We start from the raw sequence: 26,500 nt of genomic DNA on the forward strand, positions 1-26,500 counted from the left end.
ATCTCCGATAGCAGACCTGTCACTAGTACAGATCCCAGGGATCTGTCCTGGGACCCCTACTGTTTGTCATGTATTTCTCAGAGGTCCAGGCAAAAATAAAAGGCCTGTGGCTGATGAAGTTTGCAGATAACTGTAAGTTGGGTGCTGTCATTGACTTCACAAATGATGTTAACATACTGCAAGAGGGTCTCACGGCAACGAATGACTGGTGCCAATGTCATGGCCTCAAGCTAAATGCAAAAAATGTATTATCATACCATTCGGCAAAAACACAACCCACTACTGATTATCACATGCCTGCTACCCCCTAAGCACACAACCTGTGGTGAGAGACCTGGGCACTCAGGTTGATAACAGCCTCACACTTGACCATCATGTAGCAGCAGTGGTCAGAAAAGCCTTTTACTTGGTTCATCTCATAATTAAAGGGATTGCATCCAGAAAAAAGGTGGCTATTACCTCTCTATAGTCCTGCCTCATTAAACCAATAATTGAGTGTAACGCCCTGTTTGGGATGTACCTCTCCAAACATGTGCGCCAACTGGAAAGGCCACTGAAATACTTCACAAAGATAATCCATGGCCTCCAACACCTGTCCTATGCAGACAGGCTCAAATCACTATCACTCTATTGGGTATCATACAGATTGCTCATGGGTGATCTGTGTCTCTCCTACAGGGGCAATCTCAGATCCTGCCCTACTAGAGATGCTCTATATTGATAAGTCTAACTCCTCATGCACTACCCACTCAAAAGGTCTGAATCTAACATGCAACATCAACAAAACCTGCTGGAGAGACAGGTTGGTCTCCCAGAGGCTGCCCCATCTCTGGAATAGACTTCCCATACACGTCAAACAGAGCACCTCACTGACCCTCTTCAAGTGCAACCTTGATGAGTGGATGGGAAACCATAAATTTGCCCAAGGGATCCACCTTTGTCCCTCACTTACAGGGGTGACAGGTGCTGACTGAGGTTTCGTTTTGCGGATAAACTCTTGGCTAGGCTAGTAAGGGCTCCAGGGCCATTAGCCTAGTAACATCCTATGATCTTAATATATAGCAAACCTCCTGGCTAATACATTCACTTCCAACTTTATCCCTCTCTCCTCATCAGCTTTCCCTCAGGAAATACCACCAAATATAACTCCCCCTACAATCACTAAGGAACAGGTCCTTAATGCTCTCTCTAAGACCAAGAACACTGCATTAATGGGCTCAGACAATATCCCAGGATCTCGTCTAAATAGCATGAAACATGATTTATCAGGGCCTCTGGAATTGCTATTTAACTATAGCCTCCAAACAGGCTTCATGCCTCATGAAAGGAGAACAGAAACAGTCTTCCATCTGCACAAAGGTGAACCATCTACAGACCCTGGAAACTACAGACCCATAAGTCTCATTAGTCTTATATGTAAAGCTATGGAAAGAATTATCATGGAAATGATCAACAGAGATATAGTAAATCTTCAGACACTGGACCCAGCCCAGTTTGAATTCACCAAGGGCAGATCATGCCTACTCAACCTGGTGGAGTAGGTAACCAAAGCAATGGATGAGGGAAAAATGGTTCACACTGCCTACCTTGACCTGGCCAAGGCATTTGACACAATACCCCACTCAGGCATTGTTGACAAACTAAAGATGTTAGGTACAAACTCGTATGTCAACCAGTGGATAGCCAACTGGCTCACAGACAGGACCCAGGACATTATAATTGAGGAGTCCACCTTTACAAAGAAGCCAGTCACAAGTGGAGTCCCTCAGGGATCAGTCCTTGGACTATTCCTTGATGGCATTTACTTCTCTGAAGTCAAGGTCAATGTCAGTGGTCTATGGCTGACTAAATTTGCAGACAATTGCAAATTAGGAGCTGTCATTAAATCTCACACTGACAAATATTCTCCAGGATGGGCTGACACAGACAAACAACTGGTGTCAGAGTCATGGACTAAAACTGAATGCCAAGAAATGCATAATAGTATCCTTTGGGAAGTCATCCATCCTTGGTAACTATCATATTGACAACACACCCCTTAGAGTTGATCTAGTAGTCAGTGACTTCAGGACACAGATAGATAGTAATCTAGCATTTGACCATCACATGTCTATAGTAGTGAGGAAATCATTCTGTGTTGTGCAAATTATAAACAGAGGTATGGCATCTAAATCCAAAGAAGTCATTGTTCTTCTGTTTTTGGCATTCATCAGACCTATCATTGAGTACAGTGCCCTCTTTGGTATGTACCTAACCAGGCATATCCAACAACTGGAACGTCCACAGAAGTTCCTCACTAAAGGAATACAGGGCATAAGTAAAATGTCCTATGCAGACTGCCTCAAGTTCCTATCCCTGTATTCTGTCTCCTACAGGCTTTTGAAGGATGATCTATGCCTGGCATACAGGGCATTGTCAGAGTCCACTCTGATCGACCTGCTGCATATCCACAAAACAAATAGCACCAGAATTATCCATTCTTAAGACTTAAACCTTGCCTGTAATATAAATAGGACCTGCTGGAGAGACAGGTATGTATCCCAGAGACTACTGCATCTATGGAACAGGCTCCCCATCCATGTGAAGTAGAGTTCCTCCCTATCCCAATTCAAGTGCAACTTGGACAACTGGATGGGGAACAGGAAATTCATCCCTGGTTTGTCACCTATGTCTCTAATGTACACAGGCAACTTCTAAATGGTTCATCTCCCAGGCCACTGCTTGTAAATGTTTCATCTTCCAGACCCTTGCTTACACTTATCAAGGGTATCAGAACTTGTCAGAGATGTGGGATGCATGGCTAGGATTAAAAAGGCCTTTATGGTCATTGGCATAGTAAACACCTACGAACATATAAACATAACTATATACAAAAAGAAGTTCAAACATGTTTTCTTTAATAATGCATGACCCCTGTTTCTGGATTCAACCCATGCTTAGCAGTGATTTTATATATGGATTAGGAGTTGCCATTTGACAGTTTTTGCAGGAAAATTAGAGCTGAGCACATCAATCATCATGAGATAGTTTCAGACACTTAATGAATGTTGAAGCTTCAGCTGTTCAGTATAATACAAATGGGCATTTTTATACATTAAAAAAATTCAGTGTGTACCTAAAAGGCAAGCCATGCTATAGTAATGAATGTCTTATTAATGTGTTGCATGTTCCTTTAACACTGTGGGTCAGTTATACAAAATAACAACACAAGTGATAATATGAGATCTTTTAGAAACTTTGTGTTACAGAAATGTATGAAACTTAAAGAATGGGTTACCTGGAGTATTCTGGCAGGACTAGATAAGGCCTGTTCATAAATATGTTTTTCATTTCTGAGAATAAGTTGTTTCCCCATTTATCCAGAATCCGGGTCATACTGCGTACCCCTTGAATATTGACCTTGTCAGCTAAAAGGGAAATAAAAGAAGCTATTAGAAAATACATATTTGAGTAAGCCCCTCCATGAATGATTTTACATTGACTGTGATCCATAGATGCATTTATATAACTTTTCTTACACACCCACATATATTTATATATATATAAAACTCTGAACATTTGGGCGGCGCAGTGGTACAGCGGTTAACATTGTCACCTCCCAGCAAGAGGTTCACTGGTTCGATTCTCGGCTGGGGTGCCTTCTGTGTGGAGTTTGCATGTTCTCCCTGTGTTTGCGTGGGTTTCCTCTGGGTACTCTGGTTTCCTCCCACACTCCAAAGACATGCATCTGGATCATTTCTCCCCGGGCCTCTGCTGAAAACAGGCTCTGTGGAACCTAGTCAGACTTTCCCGGTCAGCAAATGATAAATAAATAAAAAAAAAATAAAATAAAACATTTACCCTGGGATTCAATAAACCCCATGTAGGTTTCGTGCAGAGCCTAAAAAAAGTTTACAGGTTAGTGAGATGGTGCACAGCATGCAATGCATATTAATGATGCATGGCACACCTAAGCTAGGTTTTGTGGCTGGCAACAGTGTTGCTGGCCAGGAAATCATGTAAGTGAACATGGCTATGAATTCTGTGTAAAACATAGCTCCTATGGTCTGCTGGTTTGCATGGAATACCACAATGACCACCAAGGTTTCTCTGATAGCTGAGAATCTGTTAGTACAACATATCTCCCAAAGTCCAACATAATGCAGATCATTTAACCAGTAATAAGGACATATTTGCTGTAGACATCACATAGACATGTATGTGGCAGGATAAAACTAAAAAATACCTGTCATCCTCTTTGAGCAAGATATGCGGACAAGTCATATCTAATGGGTGGACAAAGGCCCAAAAATAGGGACAGATTTTTAATATTGCACTTAAAGTTGATATAAATAGGGGGTACATTATCATGTACTTTCTGAAGAGCATAAGTTTGAAACTCAAATGTCAGTCATCAGTTTCTGACCTCATGCCACAATGACATGCTAATCTGGACATTTGAGAGGTATGTACTCAAATGTATATAATATTGAGCCACATCAGTCCAGAGATCATCACAGTGATATGGCAGAAACTCACATATTTGATAAAGAAAACATCCGGACATCCTGGGAATATCTGGACATTTGAGAGGTCTGAATGCGAAGTATATGGTCCAAACACAGTACAGAATAGTATACCTACAGTGTAGAGTATTGTGATATCCCATTCCTGGCATTCTGTATTGAAGCTGTGTTAATCATCTGTAACAGGACATGGACCGCCATGTAAAATGATCACTCAGGGGAAATGTGTGTATTGAACAGGGACACAGATGAATTGTAGGAATGAACACAGGGAAGGAGGATAGGTGAATCTCCCTCATGAACAGCAGAGGAGGGCATGTGAATGGAAGATGGCTGTAGCAGCAACACCAAGCACATATCTATATGGTACAGTATGGACCGTACAGTGAAAATGTGTTATCTGTGACTGTCATATAAGGTGCCATAAGAATGGGAAAGATGTCTGTGTGAGATAAGCATCCTTACATAAATAATGTAGAGGACATCTATCAGGGATCTGACATACAACTGGGGTAGGGTGCATATTGTAAAGTTGTGCAAACTGATATGCCTGAAGGTGAGTATACTCTTAGCAAAGGTTTCCACCAAGCTGGCCACAAGTAAAGGATCATGGAAAGCATTGCAAGAACCAGCCACAATCATGGACAATATCAGAATAATACCACCAGTAATCCCATGCCTCTGACATAACATATGTGATGTGGAGTGATAAGAGATGAGCCTGCACACACACACTCGAACAACTATTATGATACATCCACAATCTATGAGGGTAACCACACACACTGTCCTGATAGAGGTGTTAGGAGGCCCACTGCTTCACCTGTATGCAACAGTATGACAATACAAACTAGTTGCCTAGTGAGCATGGCATATATATATATATATATATATATATATATATATATATATATATATATATATATATATATATATATACATATATACAGAGAGAGAGAGAGAGAGCACAATTCACACTGTCACACTGTCACAGGAGAGATACATAGCATTAATGTTGTCAAACACCTATGTATGTAGTGAGTGTGCATAAGCAGAACAGGTAGCACACATGCATCTTGTATAACAACTTGATGGGTTTTCTGCACCATCAGGCAGTCATGTATATTCCACAGAAAGAATGCCTAGGTATAGGCAATAAGCTGTGTGACAGCGCACTGTGACAAAGGTGGTACACTTCAGCTACACATCACTGGAAGATGTGTAGGGAGGTACATGAAGAAGGTGCATTGTACACAGTTATTGGTGTGATGAAGGCTGGGAACCATGAAGTTATTATGGCCTCTGATGTGCATGTCATTCACATACCTATTACTTGTGTTACGTTCAAGGGAGTAGTCAGCACTGTGACCACATGCTAGTAGATGTACCACTTACCCTCAACCTCAGGACACAGGTCACATACCTATTGGTATGCTTATAGGGTGTGATGTCCACATTATACTTGAGTGGTGTATCTGTTTCCTGATTCAACAAATCCCTCCATGTTTCTTGTCAATGCAGGTGTTGTTATGGCTGAGGCAGCAGTTTTTGACATGTGTTGACACTGTCTGTATTAGACTAATATCACAGGTGGAGTCAATGATTGCCCACAAGCTGTGGTCCTTCATACAGCTATTTGGACAATATGTGATGTCCATCACTTAACTACTGGGCAGGAAAGGGCCTAGCAGACACTTCTGATGTGCCAGCCTGATCACTGGACCTGACATATATGTCATATCACACATTTCAACATAGTGAGACACCACTTATGTCATACACTGGTCTACCCATTTGGTGATATAGCTGTTTATGGCCACATATGACAGTGTTGACTGAACACCTCAATGTGGATTTGTGTCAAGTGCTTTGACCTATTCAGGTTCCATAAGATAATACTGTTGTCATTGTGTATGCCCTCGATGAACTCTTTGAGGACATCTGTCAGATATAACAGACCTGATATAGCATTAAAAACTCACACAGGTCTGTTGCACATACCTGGAATGTTACTAGTGTACACGTGGAAGAGATCCATGATGACATGTTGGTCTACCGCACAGTCGAAGAGAGTCAGGATGTCTCTATAAATGCATGCATCAGGTATTGTCATCCCAACTGAGGTGGATGCATGTTGATGTACACCCTTGTATGGGAACATAGGCCATGTGATGGTGTGCTTAACTCTGTATTCAACCATATCAGGAAGGTGCATGTGCTTAGTACCGCCATAGGTGATCTGTGATATTGTCACAGCCCATTGATTCCATGTGATAGGCCTGGATGACGGTAAGACAGTGCATACTGCCTATTGTGATCTGGCCTAGGGTTTCAACAGAATCACATATGCAGGTATCATTCAGAAACCCCCCCAAGCTGGGGATTAAACCTTATGTCAGTTGATGGGTAACTAACTGATTCACTGAGAGAACACATCACATGAAAGTTGGTGAATAAACCTGTACCAGTAGAGCTGTCACCAATGGCAAACCACAGGGATCTGTGCTTGGTGCTTCACTGTTTGAACTGTATTTCTTGACAGTTAAGGCTAAAGTATTTGGCCTTTGGCTTACCAAGTTTGTTTATTCTTGCACATTGTATGCAATCATTGAGTCCACCAATGGTGATAACATAGTAAAGAAGGAGCTAACACATGCAACTGAAAGGAGACAAAGGCAGACATTGTACAAATAAATACAGAAATGCGTGTTTGTAATGTTGTCCATTTGAAAAGTGTTCCATGTTAATCACAGCATTAACAACAGTCCTACTATGTAGAAACCAGTGTAAGCACTGGAAACACATGTAGATAGCAATCTGAACACTGACCAAGTGTCCACACTTCTATTGAAAGCCTATGTTGTGAACATCATAAGTTACACCATCATATTGAGATCTTAAGATTGTATGACAGCACTAAAGTCAAACCTCATTACAACACTAATAGAGTATGATGCTCTTTATTTACATCTATCTCACAAGACACACGTAACAGCTGGAGAAACCACAGGGCCTCCTCAGTAAGATGACACAGGACCTACAAATCATACCACCATGTATGTGGATAGATTAAAAGCCATGTCACTATAAACTTTATTGTACAGGATGAGGTGACTTCTGTCTGGCCTCCAGGCCAGTCTCTGACCCTGCTCTGGTGGGAGTACTACATATCCAAAAATGTGATATAGATGATGACATTGGCAATGTAATATAACAGTGTTCCACATGGTGGTGTTAAATGCTGTCTGTAATGTCAGGTAAAAGCTCACACCCACATAATTGGCTGCAGTGAGAATAGCACCCCTGCCTACCTAATTACACAAACTACAAAAGCCAGTACTTTACACAGGCACCACAGCTCAAGTCCAACTTGAAGTGTGTCAGACAACATTTTATAGCTGATATCAGCAGTGCCTGTTGAGGAGCAGACAACAGTGCTCTGCATGCTGGTGTAAAATATTATTTTATTTATTTATTATTATTTATTTTACATTTGTTGACTGGGCTAGTCCAACTGGATATATGTCCATTTTCAGTAGAGGCCTGGGGAGAAAAGCTCCATAAAAAGACATGCACAAAAACAGAGCGGTAAACTACAATTACAGGATACTTGAAGACAATAACAGGTGTTCCATTTTTTTGAGTGCAAGAAGAAGAAAATAAAGAGAGGATTTAGAAAGGTGGGAAGATACCAACGGAAAGTAATAAACAGGAACAGGAGAACAGGCCAGACAATAATAGAATTGGAAGAATTAGTATGAGGATAGTGACTAAAGATAAGGCAGAAAGAAGGCAAATTCAGTTGTTCCTAGTTTCAATAAGTGAATGTCTAATGTAGGGGGCCTTAAAGTGGCTGTGAAGAGAGATATAAGTGGTAGTAGCCTAGGGTACCAGTAAGAAATACTCTAGTCATGGTTGGTACAGGGACGTAGCCAGTGGGTTGTAAGGTATGACATGAGTTTCTTTTTAAGTAGAGAAGTAGAAGAAAGAGATGTGAGTGCACTAGGAAGTAGGTTCCAGCTTTTTCCCCACTGTGTTAGAGAAAAGGGATTCTCCTACTTTATTGTTCAGTTATTGGGTAGTTATGAGTAGTTTGTTTGCAGAGCAGAGGTTTGTTAGATTTTTATATGGGCTGACTAGACTTGTGAGAATTGGTGTATTGCCTGGATATTACAGTATTTTATGGGAAATAACCAGTTAGTCACTGTAATGTCAGGGAACAGCTCATACACACACACACACACACACACACACACACACACACACACACACACACACACACACACACACACTTGACTGCAGTGAGAATAGAACCCCTACCAATCTAAGTACACAGACTATAGAACCAAGTATTTTATGCAAGCTCCATGGCACAAATCTGATTTATACAGGAGTGCAGGTGAACTTACAGTAGATGTCATCAGTAGGCCATGTGGGAGACAAGGGGTTGGGAGGTCTGCATGAAATGGATGTGTAGGCATATGCAAGTATCAAAATACTGGCAATCCATGTCATTGGAGAAGTAACTGTAGGATACATACTTCTGCTTTGCTGTCTAGACACGCACATACACACACACACACACACACACACACACACACACACACACACACACACACACACACACACACACACACACACACACACACACACACACACACACACACACACACACACACACCAAGTCAACTGCAGTGAGAACAGAATCCCTACCTAAGTACACAGACTACAGAACTCACTACTTCACGCAAGCGCCACAACACAACTCTGATCTATACAAGTGTGCAGGTCAACTTACAGTAGATGACATCAGCAGTAATGTTGGGAACAAGGGGTTGGGAGGCCTGCATAAACACGTAACTTCATAGTTTCATATGAGGCCACAAGCTTAACAGTTCTAGGTGTTTAGAAGCCTAGCTGTGTAAAAACACAAGTACTCTTATTGAGCATAGTTGGGTGGCCAATTTTAGCAGAGTGAGTTTGTGAGCAGCACCAACTGGCCCTGTCCATGGGGGACATAGGTGCCAGCCCAGAGGTGACTTTACAATCTCCCAACCAGTCCTCAAGGTTGCACTTCACAGGGTCATTGAGGAGTTCTGTTTCACACACAGTGGGAGCCTATTACAGAGGAGTGTGAATCGTTGTGAGATATATCTGTCTCTCCAGCATGTTCTGCTTATGTCACAGTCTAGGTCGAGAACCCTGGAGCAAATTATTCTTGTCTTATTTGAATTTCAGATGTTCATAATTTCCAGAAGGGCAGGAGCTGAGACTGCTCTGCAAGGCAGGTATAGGTCACCTCTCAGCAGCCTGCATGATGCCGAGTAAAGTGACAGGTATGTCATGTTTGGAGGCATGGGATTCTATCAGGCACAACCCTATGTTTTCTGCAATTGTTGCTGGTGTCTTGTGATGTACAGACAGATGTGAGCATTGTACTCCATTATCGGTGTGATAAGGGTAGAGTGCAGTAGAAGTATGACTACCCTGGTCTTAGATGTGATGTGCATATGTGTGATGTGCACAATGCAGATTGTGTGTTCCACCACTATGAGCACATAGTGATGAAACTGTAGATTGCTATCAACATGTGCTCCCAAGTCTCACAACACTGCGTTTGAGCTTAGGGGATGCTATGTATATCATAATTAGCAGGGGTATATCACTGACAAAGGGGACAATGAGTCATTGTATGCTTTAAGGTTTAGTCCATGAGTCTGGCACCAATCATTAGTCTGTATCAGCTCCTTCTGTAATATGTTACCATCATTGGGGGAACTCTGTATGACTGTGCTCAGTTAACAGTCTTCTTAAAACTGGATAAACCACAGGCCATCTACTGTTGCCAGTGCTTCAGGGAAGTATTTTCCAAACAGCTGAGGGCCCAGCACAGATCCTTGTAGTATTCCTCTGGCGAGTGGGGTAGTGGTGGAGGTGCAGTCCCCAACTTTAACAATGTGTGTTATGTTGTTGAGCCAGTTAGCTCTACATCTAGTACTGTATGGCCTAATTCCCAGATGGGAGATCTTCACTATGACTTGAATAGGGAGATAGTGTCAAAGGCCTTGGATAACTAAACATAGGCATTATGTCCTGTTATCCCTCAAACAAGTCTTTTGGGTCAGTATCCAAGAAGTCCAACAGGGTCAGTAAGCAAGATCTACCCTTGACAAAACCAACGTGGGTAGGTCAAGTGTGTTGAAGGTCACCTATGTCCTAGTGGATATGGTCCATGCTGATTCCTGTACTAGCCTTGCAGATATGGCTTTTTAGGCATATGGATCAACAGTTGTAGTTTTGTATGTTACCAGATTGTTCTGCATTGCTTAGTACACACATATTTGATATTAGATTTTGTAGTGTGGTTGAGATCATCTTCTTTCAGCTGTTCCCAGTAGGGGTCACCACAGTGGATCATCTGTTTCAATTTCTTCCTGTCCTCTGCATCTTGCTATGTCACACCAACCAATTGCATGTCCTCTCTCACCACATCCATAAACCTTATCTGAGGCCTTCCTCTTTTCCTGCCACCTGACAGCTCCATCCTTAGCATCCTTTTCCCAATATACCCAACTTCCCTCCTCAGCACATGTCCAAACCAAAGCAATCTTGCCTCTCTGGCTTTGTCTCCAAACCGCCCAATGTGAGCTGACCTTCTAATATACTGATTCCTAACCCTGTCCGCATTCGTTACTACCAATGCAAGTCTTAACATCTTTAACTCTGCCACCTCCAGCTCTGACTACTGCCTTTTTGTCAATGCCACTGTCTTCAACCCATTTAACATAGCTGGTCTCACTACCCTCTTGTAGACTTTTCCTTTCACTCTTACTGGTACTTGTTTGTCACAAATCACTCCTGACACACTTCTCCACCCACTCCACCCCGCCTGTACTCTCTTCTTCACCTCTCTTCCACACTCACCATTACTCTGAACTGTTGATCCCAAGTATTTAAACTCATCCACCTTCACCAACTCTATTCCTTGCATCCTCACCATTCCTCTAGCCTCCCTCTCATTCACACACATATATTCTGTCTTAGTCCTGCTGACCTTCATTCCTCTCCTCTCTAGAGCATATCTCCACCTCTCCAGGGTCTCCTCAACCTGTTCCCTACTCTCACTACAGATCACAATGTCATCCGCAAAAATCATAGTCCATGGGGACTCCTGTCTGAGCTCATCTGTCAACCTGTCCATCATCATTGCAAATAAGAAAGGGCTCAGAGCTAATACTTGATGTAATCCCACCTCCACCTTAAACGCATCCATCCCTCCCACTGCAGATCTCACCACTGTCACAGTATGCCTGACTTCCTCATACAATACCACAACTCCTCTCTAGGCACTCTGTCATATGCTTTCTCCAAGTCTACAGAGACACAATGCAACTCCTTCTGAGCTTCTCTGTACTTCTCTATCAACACTTTCAGAGCAAACATCACATCTGTAGTGCACTTTCCCGGCATGAAACCATACTGCTGCTCAATAATCATCACCTTCTTAACCTAGCTTTCACTACTCTTTCCCATAACTTCATGCTGTGACTGATCAATTTTACCCCTCTGTAGTTACTGCAGCTCTCCACATCACCCTTATTCTTAAAAATTGGTACCAAAACACTTCTCCACTCCTCAGGCATCCTCTCACTTTCCAAGATTTAATTAAACAATCTGATAAAAAACTCCACTGCCATCTCTCCTAAACACCTCCATGCTTCCACAGGTATGTCATCTGGGCCAACAGCCTTTCCATCCTTCATCCTCTTCATAGCTGTCATGACTTCCTCTTGCTAATCTGTTGCACTTCCTGACTCACTATCCCCACATCATCCAACCTTCTTTCTCTTTCATTCTTTTCTTTCAGCAGCCCCTCAAAGTACTCTTTCCATCTGCTCAACACATTCTCCTCACTTGTAAGTATATTTCCCTCATTATCTTTTATCACCCTTACCTGCTGCACATCTTTACTAGCTCGGTCCCTCTGTCTAGCCAATTGGTACAGGTCCTTTTCTCCCTCCTTAGTGTCCAGCCTTTCATACAACTCTCCATATGCCTTATCCTTAACCTTTGCCACATCTCTCTTTGCCATACGCCTCATCTCCTTACACTCATGTCTACTTTCTCCATGTCTCTGACAATTCCACTTCTTCTTTCCCAACCTCTTTCTCTGTATACTCTCCTGTACTTCCTCATTCCACCACCAGGTCTCCTTGTCCTCCTTTCTCTGTCCAAATATCACACTAAGCACCTTTCTAGTTGTCTTCATTACCAGCTCTTTGGTAACTCTTCACTGCCACCCAGTGCCTGTCTTAACTCTGCCCTGAACTCCACCTCACAAGCACCCCTTTTCAACTTCCACCATTTGATCCTTGCCACTGCCCTTACACACCTCATCCTCTTCTTGATGGTTGATATATGTGTGGAAAAAGTACTGAGACTTCAAGGTTGCAGTGTTTGGGGGTGGGGTGCAAACACATGGATATATTGCAAATATGTGACATACTGTTAGTTAGGGCCCTCAATTTGCAATGTTTCCACATGTGATTTCATATCATACACAGGAAATGGACAGTAAATAGCAATAGTACAGCATAATACAAACATTTCCATAGTGTGGTGAGCAGCAGGTTTGCATGACGGTTGGCAGAGTGCATACGTATGCGAGATACACAAATTTGCATGTAGGTAAGCAGTACACATACGTGAGCCACATTGCTAAAGCCTGACAGTTAGTACTGAGTCTATGAAATACACATGCTGCTTACCTGACTCTGTGGCAGCATGTGTTTATGCATTGATATAGTCCTTTTTTGGGTCAGATGGTACTGGGTTTGAATCCAGGTGTATCTAATACTTTAAAATGCTTTTCTTTACAGAGTGATAATGCAATGACATGAATTGCTTATATGAGATGTGTTGCTATGTGTTGGCATAGTGCAGTGGGTTTAAGTGGCATTGCATGGCGGTAACCCCAGCATTTTGCTGACATGCCCTGTCACTGCACATTGGTGGGAAATGCACACGCCTCACAAACATGGAGCCCAAAAAGTGAAGGGATCCATTGCTTTTTCTGCTACTTATATGTGTTGTGTGTGATTCTACTTTTTTGACCAGATTAAAGATGTCAAAATGGGGTAAGATAGGAACGTGATGAAATGGGGAGCAAGCAGGGAGAAGAACAAAGTCTGACAGCTAGTACTCAGTCTCTGAAATACACCTTACTTTGACTCTGTGGCAGCACATGTTAATGTAGTTAATGCAGTGATACTTTCCTTTTTTGGGGCCAGATGGTACTGGGTTTGAATACAGCGTTATGTAATACTTTTAACTACTTTCAAATTACTGTTGCTGCACGTTGGCATGTGATGCACCCCATCACGCAATAATGCATTAAAGAAAAGAAATGGGGAGGACAGGACACTGATGAAATGGAGAGCCAGCAGGGGGAAGAACAAAGGGAAAGCAGAGCAGGAATGTGCAGGAGGGAGATAGAAAAGAACCATAGCTATCCATATCTTTAACAGTTTAAAGTGAACAGATGTGCAAAATATTACCTAAATTTGGACTGTCAACTCCAGAAAGAGGGGTGGCCACAGCAAAATCATGTTGTATAGTCAGTTGGACTGAATCAAGTGTGTCAAGAAGGCATGTGTGTGAAATGGAGAGCTATGTATGGGACGATTTTTTTTTTTTGTGGGGGAGAGAGAGAGAGAGAGAGAGAGGAATGTTGGGGAAGGGACGTTAGTATGTCTGGGTCAGGTAAGTTGGGGAGGTGAGGAAGCAATTGCAAACAGACAAAACAAACAAGACAAGAGACAGAGATGGTGATAGACACAAAATGTTGGGGGATATCATGATTGGGGCGAGGGTGGGGACATCCAGAACACATGGTCATCAAGCTGGGTGCCAATGAGAATCGAGTCCTCATCCACTGGACTGTCATCACTGTCACCTCACTTCACCACTGGCTAAAGTACTTGATGTCTTCTTCTCCTCCTCCTAGTACTGAGTAAAATGAGGGAGAGCAGCCTCTACAGCCGGCATAGCCATGCACCCACAGTACGGAGCACAACCCTATGCACCATCCCTGGCAACTTGGTGCAGGTGATAAAAATCACCATCTCCACTACTGCTCTCAGAGGGTACCACAGGACTGGCCTCCAGGGCAGTACTACCTAAGGGGCATGTAGTGCAGGGGTAGCAGAGTGGGTGCTACCAGGATGGTTCTTAGACATGCTGGGGAATTGTGCTGGAGACGGTGGAGGGGTCAAGCAGTTCCTGTGGGGTAGGCCTACCTTGCTGTGGAGCATTTAGTAATGTTGTACACATGGAAAACATGGACACAGTTTGATAACACATAGTAAAATACAATAAAAAATAAAATAAAATAAAAATGAGAGATAAGGGTTGGGGTGAAATAAAAAAGAGATAATGTTAGTATCATATGTGACTCTATTATCTTAACCCTTACTTTTAAGACTACCACCTACTAACAGAGAACTTTAAGACTATGGGCTCCTAACAGATGCACATTATACTACAGATTACATCAAGTACTTCATGACATGCATATATTGCACATATGCATGTTCCAATTATACAGATTACAGTTTACAGCAGAGAGTGTGTGCCACTGGTATATAGCTTTTACTTTAAACCTTTAAGTTACATATAATTGAAGAAGTAAAAATATTGTATCATTGGGAAGTGTGGTCTTTGAACACACAACCTCAGACTAAAGTCTAATATTGTACTCTTGGTTTGTGTTACAGACTAATGCATACATACTTGGTTTTACATTTCAGATATGCATCCTTGATTTGATACAGCTCTATAAAATACCAAAAAAGCTATCTTTAACTTTTAATGCTACAATAACACTACTCTTCTGCTGCATACATACCACATGCTTCCCTCATCCCCACCAATCTAGCCCCATGGGTTCTTACATTGACCTCCCGTTCCATGACAGCTGTGGAAAAAAACAAAACAGAACAGAATACAATTATGAATACCAGCCTTGCCTATATTCAACTTTTAAGTCTTACACGTGCTCTCTCTAGTTGAGACTTACATAATTGTGGGATGTCTGCTGTTCTAAATTCCTGAATCCAAGCATAGAGGGTGTCCCTCTTTTTCCGCCGTAGGTCAATATAGTGATGCCTACATTGGTCATCAGTGCACGGGATACCGGTGAAACTGGTTACAGCCTGGACCAAACTATGGCAAACTTCTGACTTAAAAATAAAAAACGGCCACACGAAGAAAAGTGGTTTCTATTTCAAAACTTCTGACTTATACTGGGAGCCAGAATAGTCCCCCTGCAGAAGCATGGCACTTTGGTGTTTTACTAGGAGTCCAATAAAAATCTTGGACTCCTGGACACCCCATCTCTGTGCCATAAATCTGACACCTTCTCCAGAAATGACTGCCATGTCTACCACAGATCAAGAGCAATGGAGAGTGATGGTTTCCTGCCAACTCCAGTTATTGCATTTACTGGGAGTGTGCACTCTGTTTTTAAAATGTTATCATCGCAGAAATATGGTGCTCAACAGTGTGCACCTCCAATTACCATGTTTGTGCGATGGTAAATGAAGAGCAGCAGTAGCAAGCAAAGCAAATTCAAGGTTATTGGATGTACAGGCAGTTGTGCATGTGTGTTAGACAAATGTAAAGGCCATGGCAGTCCAGATAGCAGAAATATACTATAAGAATATAGTACACAATATACCCGCAGTCATACATTTGAGAATAAATGTGATAATACATAGATAAATTAATACATAACTGACACACTGCTAGTGCCTCAGCCCTCATACATATAATTAATATTGGCTACACCATGTCAAGTGTTATTAGTGAGAGTGACTATAATGGGAAGTGGAACAGCAGTAAAAGTGTATAGAATATACTGTGTTTGAACCGAGGAGCATATGTATAGCAGTCTTACACTTATACTCCTCACAAGAAGGTTGAGAAAACATTTGTCTATATTGGAATTCATTGCTGTAAACTGCAATGTCACAACAGTAAAACAAATGTTGTACTAGAACCCTGGACCAGCTGTACTTCAGCCCTACACTTAGCTGCTGCCACAGGACTAGTTATATGATACTCCCTATTTTACTAATCATTCTTAAGGTCTTGCTGTTGAGTGCAGCACAATGTCACTTATCGGGTTTATGGGATGCCTAATAGTATTAATTGAATGCATCCAGTTTCTATTTTCAGCGGTCTGGGTCCTGTCTACTTCCTGGGTGGGCCAGTTGTCCAGTTTGCTCACTGTTGCATTTTGTGCAAACCAGGTAAGCACAGCCAAACCTGACATTTGTTTTTCTCTGCTCCCCCTGTTTGTGCTACATGGTGCATCTCACAAACCCTGGCCAATAAAAGAAAGAAAGAAAAGGGAGAGGTAGTTGAAATGAGGAAAATCAATCTGTGACATACACAATAGAAGATGTTATTACACATGAGATATTTCTACTTAGGTCAGGATATAAATTCTCACTCCAATGCACCTTCAGAGCACAGGATGGGTGCCTTATCCCTCTTTGCCACCCAATCAGCTTTGCAGCAATCAACTTAACTCAGTATGCACACAACCAACTGCAACAGCATCTACAGTGATACCAAACCATACAAGTGTTATTTGTACAAGTATTAGTTTTGGATGTAGTGCACCTAATGATCACACAACCTTTCATGATTACTGCTTGCAAGTATACAACTCCGTCTAACATGTTTGTGTCTGTTGGCCAGTCTTCATTTATCTGAGCAGTATTCTGAGACATGCAGTGTTTAAGCCATTCTATATGACTTACCTTAAGATGTGTGAGGATATTAAGTGGAAATGATATCATATGCAGTTATCAACAAATCAAGGGAAGGTTGGATGTTAAGGAACACAACCTGTGACTTCTGTGCTGTTTCCTTACATTTCCAGCCTTACATCTAACACTTTGCAGATCTAACCTGACACACCCATTGGAAGTAAGGCAGCCTGCAGTGCTGCTGTGTTTTCCTTCTCCTCACCACAAATCAGTCACACTTGCAATCCATTAAAAACAAACACTGAGGAAGTGCCTGCACCATGTTAACATCTCCTACACAGATCCAACTTTGTGGGATTCAGCAGTTCTAATGGATTCTCACCTCATTTGCATATTCACCATGCTAACAGCCTTGCATATGCTGGAATGTATTTAAGAAATATCTGAACCATAGGCTTTTACACTTTTATTTGTATACATTAGTTAGAAGTGTACTGATGACATGGACATGTTTGCCAAGCCATTTCAGAGGTATACAGGATTGCCAATACATGAAAATGGAATGCTGTGTGATAAATATGTACAAATGTTTCAGGGACAGTTCCTTTGATATAACTTTTAGCATTCCAAAGAGAGTTTGTTAGCAAATGGTGTCATTTTCCTGTTCTTTTGGGGTGGAGCATAGGTGAGTCACTGTTATGGTACAAACAAGGATAGACTGCACTTTTGTGGGGGGGGAGCAAAGGTGAGTTACTGTTATGGGACAAATAGGTCTATGTTCACACATCGAAAAAAAAAAACTTCATTGAACAGCTATTCCACAAACAGTACTCCAAAAATGTTGCTTTCATTGAAGAGTGAAATCATCATAAAAAAATCATCAAAAGATAATAGCTGGCCAACAACAAGGAAGTACCACACTGTATAAGGTAAACTAAACAAAACCTTTTTTAAAATTTGCCCTTTTTCCCACTGTGGTGCGATCTTAGAACTGGGGGGGGGGGTATCTTCCTGGGTTACTTTCTCGTTGTTGCCATCTGTTACCCTTCAATGATTTGTTTTTACTATGGTTTCACTCTTCAATGAAAGTGATGTTTGGGGATTAGTGTTGATGAAGATTTCCTGTGATGTGTGACCATAGATCCAGCACAAACAAGGATATGTTGCTCTGTTAGTGTGATACAAAGGTATGCCATTCACTCCAGTTATTACACAATACACTCCAGGTTCAAGACTTACCTTGTAAATGCAGCACTTAACATGGTTCTGTCCCTGTAGACTCCTTTCCATGGTTGTTATCCACAGTTTTGGAATAAGCAGGGCAAACCTGCACGGAGTCTACACGGATGCTTTATAGTTTATTGAATAGCTCTACCATGTTGGATTGGTTGATTAGCATGCAGTTCAGCTGCTTATGCTGTGATTAGGTTGCCTCACTGTTTACCTGGTTTGCCTGGGAGTGTGTGGCTCTACACCGTGCTTACTGACTCGAACTTTCAGTGGCCGTGTGTGCATCGCGTTGTGATGCTCACATTAAGAAAAATGACCGTGTAAGATTTATTGAATCCTGGGGTATGTCTTTCCTTTTTACTTTGTTATACTCTTGAAAATCTGTTGACTGAAGTACTAGGTGTATGGTGTATAAAACTGCTTTCATTCTGTTTTATTAGTATTGCTCAAGTTTACTACAAAAAAAAGTAGAGCAACAGGTTTTGCATCAACCTGCATTTTCACAATGATAGGAAGTATTAAACTCCAATGTATGAAATTATTGACTGACTATAATCCTCAGTAATTCACCAGCAAAAAAAAAAAAAAAAAAAAAAATTGAGAGACGGCAAAAATATGAGGCAAAATCAGCTGTGAGGAATGCTATGAAGTGAATTAAATTGTTCTTTCTCCCCACATTTGTGTTAGGAAAATGTAAGGCCTGTTTCATTTATTGTCCTCTTTCGCCATCTGGTGGATTCTGTTTCTCTCTACATTTTAATGAATAATAAGTTACTGGGATTTACCTGTAAAATGCCTTTGATCTACTCAGCACACTTTCTTACAATTACCTTGCATAATAGCTAGAATTTGTATTTTCTGAGTTTGTCCAAGGAATAATGTCAATGAGAAAGAGCATTAAAAAAACTAAGAGCATTATAAAATTACATTCCTACTTATGTTTTTTTTCTCTCGTCAAATGACTTTTGGAATGAAGCTGAAGTATCAAAGAAATCCACTCAGAGACAATTTCATACAAACTTGCATTTTTATCAAGATGTTGCAGTGCATGATGTTAGTATAGGAGTAAAGACTAGTGTCATTTTTTTGAATTTTGGATTCAAAATCTGCTTTTGTTTTAGAATTTCCTGATCACGCATGCATAGGAAATATGTTACAACATATGAGCAGAAATGTTACTGCAAAGACCAAGATGTGTAGAAAAGAGCTACTAATTTTCATTCCCTTCAACAAAATGTCAGCTGCATATTTAATAAGCATTAATGCACAGCGATTATAAGAAAATCAGAAACGTATGATAGAATCCTTCTGGGTCCCACCTATATGCCATTGGATACTGAAAAAGCTATTAATTTGCTTGCTTTCTCTGGTTAAAGCCAAAACAACAAATGTTTGGTATCAGTGGGCCAAGCTTATAAATAAAATGCAATATACATGCAAACAGTGCGGCTTTCCCTCTTGGTTAAAGAAGTGAATGTGTGGCATATACACATTTTTTTCTTGTATGGTACATACTGTACTCCAATGCAGCCTTCAAAAAGAAATATTTTTAAAACCCTGCTTAGCTGAATGATTAACATATATTTATTTTAAAACCATGCTTAGTGAATGATTAACATATATTTAAATAGTTATCAGCTAGATGACATCTGTAATACCCTGCAAGCTGCAACCGCATTTCATGTAGTAAAAGCTATTGTACAATAAAATACAGTAAAAAGTTAATAGCATATTTTAACTTTGCCACTAAATTTTGGGAGGTATATCTAGTTCTTAGCATGAACGATATTTGCTTCAACAAAATAGTCTTTACTGGCGCATTTTTAGGGGTTTCTCCTCTTTTCATGTAGCAAAGCAATTGATGGTTAAGCAGGCCTTTTCAATAAACATGCATATACTTGCAAAATGTTTAATGATTGCAAAGTTAGACCAAAACTAGAAGTGTGATAGGAGGAGAGAGCCTAAATAAGGAAAGGTGTGGTAAACTGATACAGTCAGTATTGCTAAAAGATAAGATAAGTAAGGTTATCAAGAAGACAGCAGAGCATACAGAAAGAAGGACCGTTGGTGAGAGAATGGGAAAAGGGTATACAAAGCTGGTGCCTGATAGAATTTTGAGGACTGTACCTTGACCCCTAGACGTATGGATCTGTATGTGCCATTTTGAGGAAGAGTATTCCCCCTACTCTGAGGTACAGCGATAACAGAGCTGGTATATATAAGTAAAAGGTAACAGACAGATGCAGGGAAGCAAGAATGCTTTTTAAAGTTCTAACAGCAAGTTTTGGAATTTACTGTTTGTTTGAATCACAGTTCGTTTTCCAAATGTTGAGACTTGGAGTGACAGGTCTTACACTTCTAATAAGGGCCCTACAAAGTGGCCAGAAATGGTTATTTAAGGTCATATGTAAAGCCACAGCAAGCCTAGAAGTAGAACCAAGAGTGGGCATAGGAAATTATTCCTATGTATGGTGATTAACGGAAAAGGTCAGTCTGAGACTGGCTTATTAAAGGGGGGAAGATATGAGAAAAGAGAAGACAAAGCTAATACACTGAATGTGACCTTTGTCTTACTCTATTTGTAGGATTTGTAGTACAATAGAAACTGAGGGTACCAGTATGGGAGGATAAAGGGGCTAACCTTTGGGGAAGAAGAACAAATGCAGAGGCATCTAAGTAGCTGACAGAGAAAGAAATCAGGGTCATTAGGAGAAAGACAGTGCAGTGCACTGAAATCATGGCAGATGTGCCTGCCCACCTGCATAAATGTATAATACCTGCTTGAGAAGTGGTATAATAGAGAACAGAAGAGGGATGACAGGGAAGCCCTTGCATGAAATATTTACTACCTTCTTTCCTTCACCTAAGTAATCATTCTGTGGTAATCACCCTTCCTCCATCCCTCCATCCAAGCCATGGATGCAGGGTATACTAGTTGGGTTTTTGATCGCAAATTGTTTAACAGATGGCCAACAACAGATAGGAACAGTATGCATTCATAGAGTGGAGGCCTTATTAATCTAACCTGATCTGGTTTTGTGACTGTATCACAGCTGTCAATGCAGCTAACAGGGTCCATCCGTCCACAACCCCTTTTTCCCATTTTTGCACACGGGGTCAGGATGTCACTTCAACAGTGACAAACATCTATATCTAAGGCAGGGGTGTCCAACCTTTTCAGTTGTAAGGGCCGCATTGAGTCAACAGAAATGGTCTGGGGGCCGCATGTAAAATATATTATTGTAGACAGCAAGTGAGGACAAAAAAAAAAAAAAAAGGTCACACGTATACTGAAGAGCAAAAAAAAAAAAAAAAAAAAGGTCTTTCATACAGAAACACTGCAGTTCCGCATTCAACAGAAGTAGCTCCATATTTAGTTGTTTTTGAATGGCCTGTATGCCAGGTATACGGGCTAATCAAAAAAAAAAGCTAAGCTGTATTCAATCAATAAATTAATAAATGCATAATATTTGCCCTAAAATTCAATATCTCATTCTAATTATTAAAAAAACAGTTAAATCTAACATCTGTTTAACTACATCAAAGTTTATTTGTAAAAAAAAAAATTACAGGTAGCATCAAAGTTTATTTGTATATATATATATATATATATATATATATATATATATATATATATATATATATATTGCTGCAGGTAAAAAAATCCCTGACTACAAGCAATGTGGTACAATATTGCTTAAATGGGTATGATATGGTAAATAAGTTTTTCAAAGTCACTTTTACAGGATAGAGGAGGAACTATCATTTGCTGTGAGAATAATGACTATTCAACAGGTACCCTTTCCCATCAAACCACACACACACACACACAAATAAGACTACATAAATTCATTAGTTTAGCAAACTTTAGTGACAATAGAATTTGATCAGCCCAGTGAACTAAAAGGCATGTAACCTTTCAGACATGCACAAATTCAAATTCCTATTAGAATTAGAGCAAGTCTAACATCTGTTTTACATACACATACAATACATAATGATATTAATAGTGCATCTCTTTTTAAGCTCAATGGTTAATGACATTAATTTCCTAAAACTAGCTTCAGCTCTTGAGTTACTTTCATTTGACCTGGTTTTTACTGAACTAGAATTAAACTGAACCTATTTTAGGAGCTTTTCCATTAATCTTGCAAAACTGCTATTAACAAAATAAGGTCTACTGGCATTTTTCTGGAATTCTAACCTCTTTAAACCTAAGCTGAAGCTGTTTTTTTTCCAAACTACTGTAGTTTTGTGCTGCTCTCTGATCAGGTGTCAAGGATAGGCCTGTCATGCAGCCTGATGGCATCTGATCAGGTGTAGCATGTAGCCATTTGCCTGATCACCCTGCCAGATTTGGAAAGCTCACACGTGACGCACATATCCAGGAGCATGCATGATTAGTAGTAGTTACTTTCTATTAAATTAGCTATGCTTGTTTTTGTTGGTTTGGATGGTAAATGAATAACAGTGTGCGCAAATAAAAAAAATTAATGTGACACGTTTTCAAGGCTGCCTGCTGTTACTGGTCTACCAGGTAAAACTTACCTCCAAACATTACGTTCCGTTAACAGAAGCAAGAATAAGAGAAAGGGTAGTTGCTCAATGCAGTAGCCTGCAAATTTGGGGAACTAGGTTTGAATCTCACATTTATCACATACATACTGTGTGACTGGAGGCAATGTGTGTAACTTCCCTGTGCTCCTACGATAAGCCTGTGCAGCAAGCTTTCCTTCTCAAATCATAGCATCAATGAAAGCACATAAAGAGTGGGAAGAGTGCTGTTCCTTTTTATGCAGCTGCAAAGAAGAGTAGGAACTGAAATGCTGTGATGTACAAAAGGTTTGTTCAAGGCTGCCTGGTGAGCTAGCAGCTGAGTGAAGTCATTAAAGAGCAAGATTTTCCTTGTTCTTTCATTACAATGCCCACCCCAAACTGAAATTAAACTGCAAAGAAAATTCATTTGATTCAGGGAGAAACTACAGGATCTGAGCTTGCTAAGAGGAATACACTTTGAAGTAGTAACCTCTCTGTGTATGATACAAGTAAATAGAAATCTGACCGTAACTAATGAAAAAACATGTGATGTTGATAATCTCAGCCAGCCCAGCAGTGACAGGGCTGCAGTGTGGATGGTAACATGGTAGGTGTGGAACAGACAGCACTCATCGGTTTAAGTTTTCCTTCCCTATGACTATGACAAGCACAAGCAAAATACATACTGTAAAAGTTATGACATACACATCCAGCCAGCCGTTGCATTGTTTTACACGCAAATGGATTTCATCTTGAGTTTTATTTCAGAAATGTAGTTCCACTTTGTACACTCCAGAAACCAGGCTGAAGATGTTAGGATAACAGTCTCTTTCTCTCTTTTTTAACAAAAAGTTTCTTGATTCCACAGTCACATGTCTTTGGAAGATCTAAGTAAGGTAATTCAACTCCTGACCTGAAGCACCATTTGAATAAATACTAGACTTTAACGACTTACCTGTTACTGCAGGAGATGTGTAGTCAGTGTATGTATTAATTAAATTAATAAATATAATAATCCCCCTTCGCCGCGATCACAATCCTCTTCCTTCAAGCTGTTTATCACGAATGTATCTAGCGACGCAAAAAATGACCAGACGGTGCTATGGTGCATGCGCAGACCAGCTGAAAGATGCTGGCATGAAAAAAAGGGAAACAAGTACTGTGGCGCATGCGCACAAAAGCTAAAGGACGCGGACGTGAAAACACACGGAAAAAAAGTTTAATTACTTCTTAACCGTTCTTAACGGGTACTTAACGGGTCACGGGCTGCATGGAAGAGCTCTGAGGGCCGCATGTGGCCCGCGGGCCGCGGGTTGGACACAACTGATCTAAGGTTAACTCCACCAAGTGGCTAGCCCTGTCATGGTAGTTTTTCCACTCCATACTCTTCCACACACACGCATACCTGTGGCCAATTTAGAGTGTCCAATTCAACCTACTGCATGTCTTTGGAATATGGGATGAAACTGGGGTACCTGGAGAAAACCCACACAAACTCAGGGAGGACATGCAAACTACACATAGAAGGTGTCCCAGCCAAGAATCAAACTGGGGAACCTCTTGCTGTGAGGTGACAATGCTATCCGCTGTTGCTGTACCACTTTGCTGCCTCAGCTGACAGGGTATAGCTATGATATTCTGTAAGGTCTTTGTGGTATAGAATGTTGGACCCAAGCTGGTGAGACTGTTAAGATTTTAATGCTCTGCTAGGAGACAGAGACAATGGGAGAGAGAGAGAGTGAGAGAGCACCAGTTAAATAGTGGAGAACTGTACAAAGTCAATGAGTGTAATAGGGTTTGATGTCACCTTAGGTGCTAGTTAGAATATTTGTGCTGGAGATGCCAGTGAACAGATAGTAAGGGCAGATTGTTTCCTGATGGTACTATTATTTATGCTTTGATTATTGCTGGAGGTACCACTTCTGGCATGAATTTGTGTGACTCTCAGGCAGAAGTTGTTTAACACGGAAAACTGCAAGGCTATGCACTTTACTGTGTGCCTGTGCTTATGCAGGGGATCAAAAATGATTTAAGTGTTAGGAACAGTTCTCCTAAGGAGAGTGAGGAAAAAAATCTATCTGGGGTTTATGATTATCATCAGGCTAGTCGTGGTATACAATAGCAGAGGACAACATAAAAAATAAACAGCAGAATGCCAGGGTAGATTCCAGAAATGTATACACTAGATATGCTGATGCCATCCTTCTGATATGCATTCTACTTGAGAGGTCTCATCTAGTATACCATGTTCCATTCTGGAGGCCATATTGGATATGGTACATCAGATTCATTGTGTGTGTCTAGAGGAGGCCTAGAGAGATTGTAAGGTGAGTAAAAAATATGTACAGCCATAGGAGTGGTCATAATGGAGGAGTAAAGGTAAGTATGAGGACTCATATGCACTTAAACAGCCAAATACATGCATCTGGAGCATTTCTCCCTGGGCATCTGCTGAAAATGGGCTTTGTCCCAGTTGGACTTTCCTGGAAAATAAATGTTAAATAAATAAATAAATGAATGAATACATAAATAAACAGAGACTAGTTTAGTGTTATACAACTGAAGTGGAAAAACAAAGATTGAAGGGAGGATTTGAGGTGGTAACTATCACTTGCATAAGACTGATCCCCTCACTGGCTCTTCCCGCTCCGTTCGCTCCGCTCACTCCGCTCCCCTCCCTACCCCCAATTCCCACCCACCCCCAGGGGCCCTACCTTTATACTTCGTCTGCCACACCTCCAATTGTCTCACTTCCTGCCCCACCCTCACTTGTAAACTCTATACTCCAATCTTACCACCACACCCACTCTCCAGATTCCTATCTGCCACACCCCACTCTCCACCATCCTAAACCACCTAATACTACACTTGCTAACCTCTTCTCACTATTAACATGCCTTTAAGCCTCAAACTAGTGTATTCTCTACTACTCCTTAACATCCTTCTTTTGTACTATACTCTTACTTCCTACGAATATCTAACCCTTAGCCAATCTCCTAATTTAGCCAAACACACAACCTCTCTACTTCCTCTAGCTGAACAAACACATATTAATATCCTATCATCTTGTCCCTACCTTCCCCCTCTCTACCACAAATTACTCCATAACCGATTTCTAACCACAAGACGGCTTTATCTAATACCATGCAAAAACTCAAAGGTATTTCAAATTCCACAAACACTTTTACTGATACATGGGGACATCCACCCCAACCCTGGCCCCAATAATCCTCTTACCCACACCCCTTCTAACCATACTGCCAACAATCTTAGTTCTCCTTTCTCTAATGACTCCCTCTCAATAGCTCACCTAAATATTCGTAGCATCAACAATAAAATCACACAACTCCATGCTTTAATTGACTTCTATGCCTTTGATATTCTCTGTCTCACTGAAACATGGCTTAAACCAGGTACCAAAGACAACAAAATCACTCCCCCAGGCTATAACAC

The 26,500-nt window shown here is 41.0% G+C and overlaps 1 protein-coding gene across 2 annotated transcripts in view; it reads right to left on the reverse strand.

Annotated features, from left to right (window-relative positions):
• Positions 1-26,500, reverse strand: part of LOC122804157 — a 668,452-nt gene that overhangs the window by 169,872 nt on the left and 472,080 nt on the right. For both annotated transcript variants that reach the window (XM_044073846.1, XM_044073847.1), the window contains one exon: positions 3,278-3,407. In XM_044073846.1, the coding sequence (XP_043929781.1) occupies positions 3,278-3,407 (130 nt within the window). The remainder of the gene's footprint in view (positions 1-3,277; positions 3,408-26,500) is intronic.

The sequence above is a fragment of the Protopterus annectens genome, chromosome 6.part0, assembly GCF_019279795.1.
Source record: "Protopterus annectens isolate FY-2018-M chromosome 6.part0, PAN1.0, whole genome shotgun sequence".
NCBI classification, from domain to species: Eukaryota; Metazoa; Chordata; order Ceratodontiformes; family Protopteridae; genus Protopterus; species Protopterus annectens.